General features: G+C 41.0%; 1 protein-coding gene across 2 annotated transcripts in view; it reads left to right on the top strand.

Annotated features, from left to right (window-relative positions):
* Window positions 1–8956, top strand: part of DCT (dopachrome tautomerase) — a 37532-nt gene extending 28576 nt beyond the window's left edge. Inside the window, exons 7-8 of one of the 2 annotated variants that reach the window (XM_036080113.2) lie at window positions 388–589; window positions 5646–8956. In XM_036080113.2, coding sequence (XP_035936006.2) covers window positions 388–589; window positions 5646–5818 — 375 coding nt within the window. In that variant the 3' untranslated portion in view covers window positions 5819–8956. Of the gene's footprint in view, window positions 1–387; window positions 590–5588 lie in introns of both variants that reach the window. The other variant, XM_078070189.1, reaches the window with a different exon arrangement.
* Window positions 8957–15397: the final 6441 nt, after the last annotated feature.

Raw genomic sequence — 15397 nt, forward strand, 5'->3', positions numbered from 1 at the left:
TTCAATATTGTTAAGCACAGCCTCTTCTTCCTCTTCTGTTAAAACCAAAACCAAAGATATCTACCTTATACTTGCCCTTCTCTCCAACTTAATAATTAACACTCACTTAGCAAAGGCATCCGATGTTCCCAAACCAGTGTTAAATCTGTAAATGAACTTTCATTTGTTCACTTGACAAGGGGTTGATGATCCTGTTTGGAGAGATGCCAGGCAGCCTTGAAAACATAACTAAAAATGTCAGTGGGTATGTCACTAAGATACGGTTGGGTACAGAGAAGTTCCTCATGTCCAGAAGAACCCCATTCCACTTTAGAGAAAGCTCCAATCAGATTGGCCTGATTGGGACAGACAGATCAATGTCAAATGCCATGTTCAATTGTCTTGCAGGTACTTCATTCCTTTACCGACGCCATTTTCGATGAATGGATGAAAAGATCCAATCCTTCTGTGGATGCCTGGCCTCAGGAGCTGGCACCCATTGGTCACAATCGGATGTATAACATGGTTCCTTTCTTCCCTCCGGTGACGAATGAGGAATTCTTTTTAACTGCAGACCAACTCGGCTACAGCTATGCCATCGATCTGTCAGGTAACAAATACAACTTCTGTGGGGATAATCCACTCATCTTCTGAAGGACTTTTCTTTCTTTTAAAAAATGCAAACCAAGACCTTATATTCAAGTACTCAGGTCTAGTTAATTTTATTAGCAATTTTCTAGAATATATATATTAAGCAAAATGAGCCTTTAAACTACCAATTAAACATCAGAAAAGGGACTAGTTTGATGACTGAATTAATAAATAATAGCATATAATAAATATATAATAAATAAATAATCTGAATTAATAAAAAACTGGTTTGAAATGTCTAGCCAATAAAATCAAAATGCACTAGCCACATGTGGATGGGGATCATCAGGACTTGGAGAATCATTACTTGAAGGAAGGGCTTGGTTTAGGGTGAGGCAAGTGTAGCACTTGCCCTGAGCACAAAGTTCAAGGGGAGACCAAAAAATTCAGTAATTGAGATAAATAATAATGTAATGTAATATTTTCTTAAAATCAAAATTAAAGCAAAAAAGATGAATACACTATCAAAATTCTAAATAAAGACAGGCAGTTGTTATTGTTGTTTATTCAACCCTGCATTATTTTGTAATGAGACCAATTATTTCCAGTTAGCCCATACCAGCCCTGTTGGGTGGGTTTATGAGGTTGATGTTGGCCTGCCAACAGATTGGGCTGCATGGGGCTTCACGTATATGTGTTCTTAATTAAAGTTCTTTAAGTCATGTTTTTACACTGTAGATTTTTTATTAGCTTTTTTCCACTTGGTTAAAAATATGGGAGGATATTTTGATAAGTATATATATGGACACATATTTTTCTATTTGCCCAAGCCCCAATATAGCTCCATGGGCCATTTAACTAATCTTAGGACAGGTTGAGAAAGAAAAGACAAAATAATAAAAAATACCTTATTTTGTCCAGAACCCCAAAAAACACACAGCCCATCTGCTGGTGAGTTTTCCCCACTTGTGTCTATTCCATCTTCCCTAAATCTCTGCCTATGGTGTAATCATAATGACCTGTGAGCTGACATATCTCTCTCTCTCTCTCTCTCTCTCTGACTTCAGAGTCTTTTAAGCCCTGGAATCTGTCCCTTGCTTTTCCTTCTAGTCCTGCAACTTTACTTGTTTTCCTTACTGATTTAAAGTTTCCTTTCTCAGGACAACTGAGATATCTTTTTGAAACTTCATTCTCTTTTCTCTGGAATTGAACATAGTAACAATCACAAAGTTTGGGATGTGCATTTGCCCCTACTTCCATTCCTCTGACATCAGCTAATTAACAGGTGTAGACTGAGAGTCTGAATTTGCCCAGAATGTGTTAACTCATTAGGAGACACAAATTCATGTTTCACGTATTGGTCTGACAAAGAAATTTACAATCTTGCCTGGGGAGACATAACTATAGCTGAAGGTTGGAGAAGGAAGTGGGGCATTTGGGAAAGGCTTCTTTTTTTTAATTTTTTAAGTTTTATTTTATTATGTTATGTTAGTCACCATACAGTACATCATTAGTTTTTGATGTAGTGTTCCATGATTCATTGTTTGCGTATAACACCCAGTGCTCCATGCAGTATGTGCCCTCCTTAATACCCATTACCGGGGCTAACCCATCCCCCCACCCCCCTCCCCGCTAAAACCCAATTTGTTTCTCAGAGTCCATAGTTTCTCATGGTTCATCTCCCCCTCCGATTTCCCCCCCTTCATTTTCCCCTTCTTACTATCTTTTTTTTTTTTTTTAACATATAATGTATTATTTGTTTCAGAGGTACAGGTCTGTGATTCATCAGTCTTACACAATTCACAGCACTCACCATAGCACATACCCTCCTCAATGTCCATTACCCCATCCCTCCCACCCCCCTCCACTCCAGCAACCTTCAGTTTGTTTCCTGAGATTAAGAGTCTCTTATGGTTTGTCTCCCTCTCTGGTTTCATCTTGTTTCATTTTTCCCTCCCTTCCCCTATGATCCTCTGTCTTGTTTCTCAAATTCTTCATGTCAGTGAGATCATATGGTCCTTGTCTTTCTCTGATTGACTTATTTCGCTTAGCATAATACCCTCTAGTTCCATCCACGTTGTTGCAAATGGCAAGATTTCATTTTTTTTATGGCTGCAAAATATTCCATTGTATATATATATACCACACCTTCTTTATCCATTCATCTGTTGATGGACATCTTGGCTCTTTCCATAGTTTGGCTACTGTGGACATTGCTGCTATAAACATCGGGGTGCATGTACCCCTTCGGATCCTTACATTTATATCTTTGGGGTAAATACCCAGTAGTGCAATTGCTGGGTCGTAGGGTAGCTCTATTTTCAACTTTTTGAGGAACTTTCATACTGTTTTCCAGAGTGGCTGCACCAGCTTGCATTCCCACCAACAGTGTAGGAGGGTTCCCCTTTCCCTGCATCCTCACCAACATCTGTCATTTCCTGACTTGATAATTTTAGTCATTCTGACCTGTGTGAGGTGGTATCTCATTGAGGTTTTGATTTGTATTTCCCTGATGCCGAGTGATGTTGAACACTTCTTCATGCATCTGTTAGCCATTTGTATGTCTTCTTTGCAGAAATGTCTGTTCATGTCTTCTACCTATTTCTTGATTGGATTATGTGTTCTTTGGGTGTTGAGTTTGATAAGTTCTTCATAGATTTTGGATACTAGCCCTTTATCTGATATGTCATTTGCAAATATCTTCTCCCATTCTGTCAGTTGTCTTTTGGTTTTGCTGACTGTTTCCTTTGCTGTGCAAAAGCTTTTTATCTTGATGAAGTCCCAGTAGTTCATTTTTGCCCTTGCTTCCCTTGCCTTCAGCGATGTTTCTAGGAAGAAGTTGCTGCAGCTGAGGTCAAAGAGGTTGCTGCCTGTGTTCTTCTCAAGGATTTTGGTGGATTCCTGTCTCACATTTAGGTCTTTCATCCATTTTGAGTCTATTTTTGTGTGTGGTGTAAGGAAATGGTCCAGTTTCATTCTTCTGCATGTGGCAATCCAATTTTGGGAAAGGCTTCTTGAAGGGGAGGGGTCTTGAGTCAGATTCAAAGAGACGGTGGATTTTCTCTAGGGGAGGCGGAGAGAAGGGAGCATTTTAAATTGAAGAAGGGCAGGGAACAGTGCTGTGAAAGGTGTAGTCTGTGTAGAGGACTGCATGAAGAAGCCTGGCTGGAGAAGGCTTGGGAAGAAGATTCCCTGAATTAAGTCTGGATCTGTGAAAAGAGCCTGGTTACAGAGGGCCTTAAAAGCTAGGCAGAAACCACAATGAGATGCCGCTTTCCACCCATTAGGTTGGTTATTACTGACCAAGCAGTGGGTAATAAGTGCCGATGAGGCTGTGGGGTAATTGGAGGCCTTGTGCACTGCTGGTGGGAATGCAGAGTGGTACATGGCCTCTGTGGAAAACAATAAGGAAGCTCCTCAAAAAATTGAACATCAGATTACCTTATGATCCAGCAGAGAATTGAAAGCAAGTACCCAAACAGATTATCTGTAAACCTCTGTTCATAGCATTAGTCACAATAGACAAAAGAAGAGTCAATGTCCATTGATAGCTGAATGGATAAACCAAGTGTGGTGTATGCACAGATGGAATATTATGTCGCCTTAAAAAGGAAGGAAATCCTGTCATATGCTACAACATGCATGAGTCTTAATTTGCATGAGACTATAATTTTTGAAGATATTATGCTAAATGAAAAAGCCAGTCACAAAACAACAAAAACTGTATGATTCCCCTTATGTGAGGTCTCTAGAGTAGTCAAATTTATAGAGACGGAAAGTAGAAAGGAGGTTGCAGAGGCTGGAGGGCTGGGGTACTGGGGAGATATTATTTCAGTTTTGCAGGATGAAAAAAGTTCCATGGTGGTGATGGTGGCAGAACACTGTGAATGCACTGATGCTTGGACTGGAGCACTTAAAAATGACTACGATGGTGAAATATACGTCATGTGTATCTTACCACCATTAAAAGAACAATCATTTTTGGTTCCTGAACAAAGAAATGTCAGAATAAACATCTGTTTTTTAAGAAGATGGTTCTGGCAACAGATGTTGGATTGTAGCAGGAGGAGAAAAATTATAGTCATCTTGGAGGAATCCCTGCAGGATGAGTAAGGGCCCTCTGTGGAATGGAGGAAAAAACTAGAAGGGGGATTTTCCATTTAGGCAAGTCTAGGGTATAGAATAAGAACCCAGGTGAGAGAAACTGAATTTAAGTATAGCTGGCCTAGGGGCGCCTGGGTGACTCAGTCGTTGAGTGTCTGCCTTCAGCTCAGGTCATGATCCCAGGGTCCTGGGATGGAGCCTTGCGTCCGGCTCCCTGTTCAGCGGGGAGCCTGCTTCTCCCTCTCCCTCTGCCCCTCCCCCCGCCCCTGCTTGTGCTCTCTCTCTCTCTTTTAAATAAATAAATAAAATCTTTAAAACAATTTAAAAAAAAGAACAGCTGATAAGAGAGTTTTTAAAAGACACAACAGACAGGCATAGGTACATTAAAATGAAACCCATTAATTTTGTGCAGAGTGCTTATAAAATATTATTTGAGTCGAGTATTAGATTTATCAGGTGGAAGATTCAGATTTTATTCACAACCCTTTAAATGGGTACAAATTTCATCTGCTCCTGCTGTTGAATGTCTTATAATAGCCCATCTGATCTGTCTTATACATTTATCACCCTATAAAAAGGTAGAGACAATAGCAGAATTTCTCCACCTGAGGGTTGTATATTTCCAGTTCCCCAGTTACTACTTTAGCGTACACTTTAACAAATGAGTTTCTAACTCACAAAAGTAGTTATATGCTTCCTTGGAGGGTTTATTCTGTGTGTTTACTGTAAGAAATTTAAAACATGCAATCAGCTGTATTTAAATATTGGAATGCCATTTCCTCAAGAAAAACAATTGTGGATATGACAAATTGTTGGTGGGGAAGAAGATAAATTTTATTCTAGCTGGTATAGTTTTGCTTTATCAACAAAAATGCATGTGAAAAGCAAATTGGTTCATTCTTTTCTTCTCTAAGAGTATTCAGCTGATGAAAATCCCAATTGAAGACCCTTCTCTTCTGCTTTAATTCCAGTTGAAGGAACTCGAGGTTGGACCACAACCCTCTTGGTGGTCATAGGGATGCTGGTGGCTTTGGTTGGTGTTTTTGTGATGCTGTTTTTCCTTCAGTACAGAAGACTCCGAAAAGGCTACACACCCCTAGTGGAGACACATTTAAGCAACAAGAAGTACACAGAAGAAGCCTAGAGAGCTCACGCCTTCCCCTAAAGAGGCACCAGCCAAGCCGTAGGTCTGACCCTGCCAATGAACAAACTATTACTCAGTGTTCTTCCTTTAGCTGAAGACGTTTGACGCAGTCCCTCCTATTAAGGTGATCATCCCCAATACAGAAGATGCTTAGCTGTAGTCTCTGGTCTACTCGTTGTTTAACAAACACAAACTGGAATGTTTGAGGCTATCTCTACCATCAAACAAAGGTAGAGCTGACAATTTGTGGTATCTGATAATAATTCCCCATATTGATTAAGCCTCCTCATGTTCTGAAAAGACACGCGAGCGCGCACACGCACACACACACACACACACACACACACAACTGATAGAGCAGATTCATTTTAATTTGCAGGTCCTTGTAATTTGAGACCTGAGCAAGATCATGGTTCATTTTTTCTTAGCCCAAGTGTCTTCAGTTGGAATGGGGCAGGGGGGGGGGGTGGCAGATGCTTCCTGAGTCTCCATGAGGCTCGCTATAAACAGCTCTGTTAGATGCCTTCCTGATCATCTTTCTGTGGCTTATTTTTCTCCTTTCTGTGTCTTTTCTTCTCCAGCCTTTAAAACAGCCTTGAAGATGAAAATAGGCCTTATTTTCCAAATAGGATGGAGAGTAAAGGAAGGAATGAATGATCAGTTTGGTTCTCTTTTGTAAATTAGACTTTCCAGATTTTATCAAAATCTGTAGTTCTTAACAGGAGACATGATATCATGAGATTCAGTAGCTGGATAAACATTGATTCTATAGTGAAAAATAAATGAGAGATTAAATTATAGAGTTTTCTAGTTAACGAATATACTGTGTTAAATCTACTAACCCGCATAGAACCACTTCTTCCAGGAAAGGATGGCTGAAAAAGGCTGTGAGGCTAGAATCCTGGCAATTTGAGTAGACTTCCATTGCTCTGAGGTCTCATTTGGCTGATCCTGAACCAGTTTCTTTACCAGGTAGCCTCAGATGAAAAATTATCCATGTATATTGCAGTTGGTTTATTTTTAAGAGTTGACTTCCGATTTTATTAATGCCGCACTGTGCTGACAGTTACTTATGAATGCTAATCAATTAAGTCTTACCCTTTAAAAGCAAACCATCCATACAAAATATAACATTTCAGAATTAAATGGTTATGTTCCACTAAGTAATCATCATATCATGAGAGATAAGAATGAAGCCATCTTTATTTACTAAGATGCTCAGGCTTACCGAGATGATTCCTACTTCTGAGAAGTTAGCGGTTACTGAGATTGCAAGGTAAATTTCATCTGCTCATATCTGGTACCTGTGCTTCAGGGGTGAGGCCGTAGTTCTAGAAGGTAGCCTGTCTGTCCACTCATTTCAGCTGCTCTCTACTGGAATGGATGTGTGTGAAGGATGGGTGGGAAGGGGAAGAGGACCCTGGAGTTAGCTGCCTTCTACATAGGAGGGAGGGGGCTAGATGGTGCATGATTCATCAAGACACAGTGTTATCCCCCCAAAATAAGACTGTGAAAACCGGAGAAATGGACATAGCCCCATCGGAACCAAATTTGAGTCTGAGCGAGCCTCATAAAACTTATAGGCATATCTGAGAGTGGGCTCAGCAGATGAGAATCAAAATAGCCCAGAGTCGTTCATGGGCCGAAGCCCTGCTTGGGTCTCTTTACCCACCCCCCCACACGTAGATCTCAGTTCCTGCTTTTAACAGTATCTATGGAAAATTTGGCAAAGTTTCATGAATGTATTCCACTCTGGAAGGTTTATGCTCCAAACTCAGGGTTGTTGGGGAATACAGTTTTACATCCTGTTTTTAAACCAAAAGAGAAATATTGAAATGAAGATATAATTGTGCATGGTAGGTGTGTCTCCGAAAAGTTACATTTAAATTAATTACATGTTAAAAGTAGCAGGGAAGGGGCACCTGGATGGCTTAGTCTGCTGGGGGCCTAACTCCTGGTTTCGGCTCAGGTCATGGTCTCAGGGTCGTGAGAGGGAGCCCTGTGTCCCACTCTGCCCTCCACTGGGAGTCTGCTTGAGATTTTCCATCTCCCTCTGCCCCTCCCACTCATGCTCTCTCTCACTCTCTTTTTCTTTCAAATAAATAAAATAAATCTTAAAAAAATAAAATAAAAATAAAAGTAGCAGGGAAAATGACTTTTTATAGATGAACTATATGAATAATTCCATAAAGCCAATAACCACCTCTCTCTTGCCTCTCTGGTACATCAGAATTTTCATTTATCGCATTCCCACATAATTTATTTAAAGCAAGGTTTATCTGAGGTAGAAATAGAGGGTAATCATTTATACTTAGCCACTTTTATCTATAGAAGATGCAACTTCTTATAAATATAATGTTTTATAATGTCTTCCTAAGAGAAACGATTTCTTTTTTTTTTTTTTTTAAAGATTTTATTTATTTATTTGACAGAGAGAGACATAGCGAGAGAGGGAACACAAGCAGGGGGAGTGGGAGAGGGAGAAGCAGGCTTCCTGCCAAGCCGGGAGCCCGATGTGGGACTTGATCCCGGGACTCCAGGATCATGACCTGAGCCGAAGGCAGTCGCTTAACCAACTGAGCCACCCAGGTGCCCCGAGAAACGATTTCTTAATTTTGTAGCTCATAGAAGAGGAATAAATTTTTCTAACATTTCCTGACATTACAGTCAGTTTGTGATGAATGTCTTTTAAGAAATTTAAAGGTAGAACAAACCTGTTAGAATGAACAAGTTAGTATTTACTTACACGGAATCTTATGCAAATAAACTCAGAAAATACCACGAAGCGTTGTAGGGTTAATTGTCTCAATGATGGGGGGAAGACATCAACCTTGAAGAAAATGAATACATCACTTTACATGCTTATATCCTCAGAATTAGAAAAATTGTATGTATATGAATTACTGTTTCAAAAGAGATGCTGTTATAAAGCTAACATTCAGAAGTGAATGAAATCTAATAGCCTCTTTCCTTTGTGAATTAAATTCCCTTCTAATTCTAAAATTCTTTGATATTAATTTGTGTCTTGCTTAGGATTTAACACTGTTAATTATAATCATCCTAATGAATAATTTTAATCTCATGTTAACCAGAAATAAAAAATTTATTAAAGAGGAAAATAAAAATAAATGTTTTGCAGATTATTGTTCATCTGTTGGAGGCTATTGTTTTTAATTTGTGAACGTCAATTCCCATCTTTTTGGCACTCGGTATGCATGTATTGGAATATATGTGTATATATATATACAATACATAATTACATATGTATACTTACAATTGTATATGTATATACAAATATATATAAAATACATAATTACAACTTCACGCCTCTTCCCAAGTGATGAGTTACTTTTGATGTGCCCACGGTCTAAAGGCTGATCTCGGGGTGGAGGTGGGGTAGGGTGGCTACTTCAAGTCACTGACCAGGGAGGCAAGGTCCCGTAGCAACTAACTTGCTGATCCTCCTGGGAAGCCTTCTGGTTCAATCATTTTGTTGGAGACCCCCAAAGAAAGAAGTTAGAGTCAATGAAGTAATGGTTGTGTGGAGTTCGCTTCCATATTTAGAATGGAAGCTTCTAGAGGTCAGATTGGACACCTCTCTCTACGCTCCAATGCCATTTTATCAAAGCACTTTAAGTACCCAGAAAATGTTGGTTGTTAATTGATACGGGTACATAAAAGAGCCAGTTCACTTGCCAGTGGGGAAATAATTACTCTCCCCAATGCAATGCCAAAACCCAAGGTTCAACTCTTCCTATTTCCACAGAGCCTTGCTCATCCTGAGTATTTTATAAACATTCTTTAAGGAATGAACTGATCTCAAGGTAGAACTTTTCATTCAGGGCCTCTGGTATCTGTTTTAACATGTGCTGGATAAAACATAAGATAGTGGGGTCTTCAATCCCTGCCATGAAATTAGTGACAACCTCTCTTTCAGATTTTGAGTTGTCCATTTCGCTATGTGGACATTTACTCCATGGACCTAATGCAAGTGTACACATCCAGCTACTTTCTTCTTCCCACCATCGGTAGACCTTAATTCTACCATTTATAGGGACTAGGATAGAAAGTGAAGACCTCATGATATCATTTTAGGGTCTTCCACTATCTGATGTCTTAAAAGCCTTGTTTCAGTGGAAGGAGTTAGCGGCCGAATTCTGAAGGCGGGCAAGCCAGTGCTTTCTTATGCAGATGGACCCACGAATTCCTTCAGAAACTGTCCACTGATGACATGCTACTTTGGCTTTAGCTACAAGGGTAATTCAAGCTGAAAATAACCCCTGTGAATGTAATTACGCTTTGGCAGGTAGTTTAATGAAATCTTGAAAACAACATGCAAGAAAATTGTGAGCAATATGATAAGTTGAAGTTGTCTAAAAGAAAATAAAACAAAACTCAAGGTTCCTGTTCAAAGCGTGTATGCTTTATACATTCTCATCAAGACTGTGTCTCTTTGGCAAAAATCCTTAACCTACTTGTGTTGTTTGCCCCATTGACTCAAGTCAGACTTCAGGAATGTAATATGACTGAATTTGGTCCGTCCTTCTTCAAGCCATTCTTTGCTAAAACTATCACCGTTTCCCCCAAGTGTAGTTGTGCTGTGTCGTCAATAATGCCTCATAGAAAGGCTTAAGCTTGTCCTTCATTAAAATAGTAGAGATTTCATTGCCAGAGCACACACTCTGATGACTCATTCACTTTGTATGTTATTAAGTGTTTCTGAATTTGTAATTAGCGCAATGACCATCCTGATGAACAGCAGTGGAATTAGGCTTACAATAAAGCAAAACCTGCCCTCTTGTGTTTTATTAGAAAATTGCACCATGTGGTAAAGTTCTTAGAGCTATTTTCCTCCACCGTGGTTAATTGCCTGGGTTGGGAAACAAACAAACAAACAAACAAACAAACAAAAAACAGATACTGAAAGATTTGCCATGAATTCAGAAATCAGAACAGATAAAGCACAATATTTAGAAGGAAATGATTTCCTGTGCAGGCACCGTAGTCATAATTAAGGCTCTTAGAATTTCCTTTTTAATATATTTTGAAATGTTGAATGTTCAACAGCAAACCATAAAAGTTTGGGGGAACATTTCAGCCACCAGGCAAAACTCTTTTATGCTTGTCAAATATACACAGGGGATAATTTATCATACAATATTATTTATATGATCATACCATAGCTGGAGGTTGGAGAAATTTCTTTTTCAATTAAAAACTGTTATCGAGAAGCTGGCAAATTTTGAAAAAGTTTTTAGAAGTTTTCTGAAAAAAATACTGAATCACTGAATTGAAACCAGATCTAAGTGTCTGAGTTCAGCTGAAGGTGTGAACGGTGTCAGGAAATGTCCTTCACTGTGGAAAATTCACTTTTCAAGACTAGACTATTGGCAGGATGGTACCAAAAGCAAATATTTATTTGGGTGCCCACAGTGGTTTATCTGCTATTAGGTGATTGAAAAGGGACTCAAAGAGTAAGGAAAGCATGCTATCTAGTTTTTATAGTTTCCCCTTCTAGTATGTGTACCCAGGTAAAGATTAAAGGGGGAACTACAGGGCAGGGCTTTTCTTTTTCTTTTCTTTTCTTTTCTTTTTCTTTTCTTTCTTTCTTTCTTTCTTTCTTTCTTTCTTTCTTTCTTTCTTTCTTTCTTTCTTTCTTTCTTTCTTTCTTCTTTCTTTCTTTCTTTCTTTCTTTCTTTCTTTCTTTCTTTCTTCTTCTTTCTTTCTTTCTCTTTCTTTCTTCTTTCTTTCTTTTTCTTTCTTTCTTTCTTTTTCTTTCTTCTTTCTTTCTTTCTTCTTTCTTTCTTTCTTTCTTTCTTTCTTTCTTTCTTTCTTTCTTTCTTTCTTTCTTTCTTTCTTTCTTTCTTTTTTTTCAGAGGGAGAAGGAGAGAGAGAATCTCAAGCAGGCTCCACGCTCAGTGAGGCTCCATCTCATGACCCTGAGATCATAACCTGAGCCTAAATCAAGAGTCCGATGCTTAATAGACTGAGCCACTCAGGCGCCTCCCCCCCTCCCCGCCCCCGCCATCCCTTTTGTTTTGTTTTGTTTGGCTTATTCTGAGACATGTTTACATGAGAAAAATGGAGGCTCAAAATTTCCCAGCTGGAGCTACCTGTTATTCTCCTTCTTTGGTGGTTCTCTCCAATGGGGATCCCAGACATGGTGACGGTAGCTGTTTTTATGGAAAGTAAGAAAAAGGCAAAAAAAAAAAAAAAAATTGGGGAGTCAGATTTGAAACACTTAGAATGCTGCCAGAAGATGAAGCCCTCTCTTGAAGGGAATCGTTAATATATTCCCCACTGATAGGTATGTTATTATATGGCTCACTTTGCTGAAAAGCCAATTCCCAAAGCAGCAAATTTATCATTAATGTTTCCACCGAATGTCTCATTTCCAATATTTTTATTTGCTTCTTTAAATAGCAAGCTTTGACTTGACTGTTGCCAGGGATCGGTTCTTTTCTTCTTAAAAGAGTATTTGTATTTCCGAAGTCTTGCGCTTGACGCCAAGGAGGCACACTCAGCTAAAACGCGTATGTGTCGGAGCTTGAAGTCACAGACCTACTTGTGCAAGCAAGTGATCAGCCTTGAACACGGACATGTAATCTCAGTCATAATCCTGCGGAACTCTAGTGCTCCCCTGTCTCTTCTTGCATTGTGACAAGCATACAACTTCCAACCTTTTCAGCTCTGCAACTCTCACTTGAGCTGCACCTTTTCTTTTCGTATCAGGCGTTTTTACAATTCCGAGGCTTGTAACACATTATAGACTCAAGGTCGTTTTCTTTCTCTCTGTGCATTTCTTGCCTCTCGATGTCCTCTTATCAAGATGCCGGCTTCTTTGTGTTTTTAACACTTTTACTTGAGACAGTTCCAACTCTTTGATCTTGTGCTGACTCAATAGTTTGCTGTCAGCTGCCGGGAGCGGAGATCTGGTGCGTCCCAGGTGCCCTGTCTGCCGGTGCTTGACAGCATCATCGGGCGTCTCCAACAATCAAAGGCTCTTCCAGCCCAGTAACGTGCAAATTTGTTCCTTTTCTGCTTCGGTATGTCGCAGTCCACATTTTCCAGCTTAGTGGCGGCACAAAAGTGGGCATGATAAAATCATTCTGAAATTGACACAGGGTGTCATGGATGTAAATTCATTGTTTTTTGAACAACAGCTACTCAGAACGTCCCGTGACACTGAACTCACCTTGCAGCTAGATGGCTGCCTCGCACCTGGTTTTTCACTTGCTGGAGACAGGATGCAATGGCGTGGCTTTTATCACAGAGCAATCTGCTCAGCTTGTTGTAGCTGTCAGAAGCAAGAACTCCACTCTCTGGAAGGTTTGGCTGAGACTTCTGCGTAGGTACCTCACTATACGTAGACACAGGACAAAACAGATGCTGCAGCTCATTTTCCATTTATAGCTGTCACTTGCCCCACTGGAGCTTGTTCCCTTCCTCTAGACACTAAAAAATGCCATAGCAAATATTTGTTAAAAAGCGCACTCTTTTTGTCCCATTCAAACCACCAGTAAGAGACTTGACCTTAATTATCTCCCCGTGTGAAATATCTGGCAGTCTAAGATAAGGGTTCTCTGCTCTCGTGAATAGCACGGTATTTCCTGAGCCCTGTCATAGGCCAGTGTTCAATACAATCTGAGCATAATTCTCTGTGTTGACATTTGGCAGGTTTCTTTTTATGCCCATTGGCCCTGGCCCTGGTTTCGTGGCTAGGGAGGGTTCCCAAGGGCTATTCTCAATGGCAGAGGGGCACTTTGGGGATGAAATACCAACTGGCTTCAGCTGGCATGCACGTGGAATGTGTTAAGAAAGTTTTTAAGTTTATTTTTTAGATTAATTTCTTGTGGCAAAATAGAGGTAACACGCAGTTTGCCATTTTAACCGTTGTTAAGTGTACAGTTTAGCCGCATTAAGTACATCTGCGTTGTGCACTCTCACCACCATCTATTTCCCGAGCCTGTGGTCATCCCAAACAGAAACTCTGTGCCCGTTAAATAATAATTCCTCATTCTCCCCTCCCCCCAGCCCCTGGAAACCTTTATTTAACAAGGTATCCAGAAGTCTCTCCCATCTCCATCCTGAGACCCTCAGCTCTGTGTTTTGGGTGGGAACCTTATTGTCTTAAATCAATTACTCTATTCCATAACCCTGGCTGCAGCGTCTCAGCCACGAATGTAAAAGGGATCTTTGCTGAGGTTTCTGGGAAGTAAAGCCCAAAGACAAGGTCTTACCCCAGAGTGTTAAGGTGTGAAGACATGAAGTCTGGAATCACAGCAGCCATTTTGTCTCCTTGAGGGAAAGTTTGAAGGTGAGGGAGCTTTTTTTTTTTTTTTTTTTTTAAATTTAAGCCTGTTTGAGCTAGGGTTTCTCTTACCCCACAACTCTCTCCTTGGCTTGAAGACAACCACCCTCTGCTGCCTCTGCACGCGGTCTCTCCTCCGTGTACCCCTGGTGTCTCCCTGCGTGTGTCCACATTTCCTCTTCTTCTAAGGACACCAGTCACATTGGACTAGGGCCCCGTAATTGCCTCATTGTAACTTAATCATCCCCTTTAAACGCCCTATCTCCACATACGGTTCTATTCTGAGGGACTGCCGGTTGGGATTCCAACACATGAATGGGGGCCGGGGCATGGTTCAGCCTAGAGCAGCCTGGAACAGAGAAGTGGCTCGGTAAATGGCGAAGTAAACTTGTCAGGTCTCTTTGGAATGCCCGATGTGAGACCGCAGAGCTGCAGGTGATCTCACCGATCAAGCCAGGCGATCGGGGCTCCAAAACGCAAAAGCAGGCTCCGCGGGGTCTGCGAAGGGAGCTGCACGACGAAGCCGGGCTCCGCTGGAGGATCGTTGCTCTTCCACGCCGGAAGGGCCTGTGTGATTTCTTGGTGCTCCGTTGGGGGCGGAGTGTCGCTGAGCCACAGATGGTTTCAACTGGCGTGAAGACCTCTCACCACTGAGTCAGGAAAAAGCGGAAGGGAGAGAGTGACAGAGAGAGAGGCGCTTCAGGGAGGCCAACCGTCCTGCTAAGCCCCAAAGGGCACCGCTGCCTTTTTCACTTGGTGGAGAGAGAACAGGAATGTAAATGGTGTGTGAAATGTTAAATGTGAGTGAACTTTAAGCAATTGACATGGTGCTTCTGCTTCATTACCAATTTCATTTCCCCCCCCCCCCCCCCCGAAGCCAGAGCAAATGTTCCCACTGTCCTGTTCTTTCTAAGACATGAGCTTCGCTGGCAGGCTCAAGTGGGATTCACCGCAGATGTGCCTGGGATCCTCGGACCCTGCCCTTTCCTTAGTTTGCTCCTTTGGTTTGGCTTTGAGGTGGGAGAGAAACAGAAGGGGACTGAACAGTCGGGAGGGAAAGGGTTGACTAACTCTCCGCCTCCCTCCGTCTGGATCGTGAGCCATTTACTGGTTTACAGACCAGGCGGGAGAAATGGAGAGACGCCCCCTGTGGAGCCATATGCCCTTCCTACTTGGCTCACGCCTGGATATTTGAAGGTTGCAATGCATCTTTTCCAACTTCCAGAGGTCATTTTTGGTCTTTCCATATTTTGTCTGTTGTCTTTCAC

Source organism: Halichoerus grypus, chromosome 4 (genome assembly GCF_964656455.1).
Source record: "Halichoerus grypus chromosome 4, mHalGry1.hap1.1, whole genome shotgun sequence".
NCBI classification, from domain to species: domain Eukaryota; kingdom Metazoa; phylum Chordata; class Mammalia; order Carnivora; family Phocidae; genus Halichoerus; species Halichoerus grypus.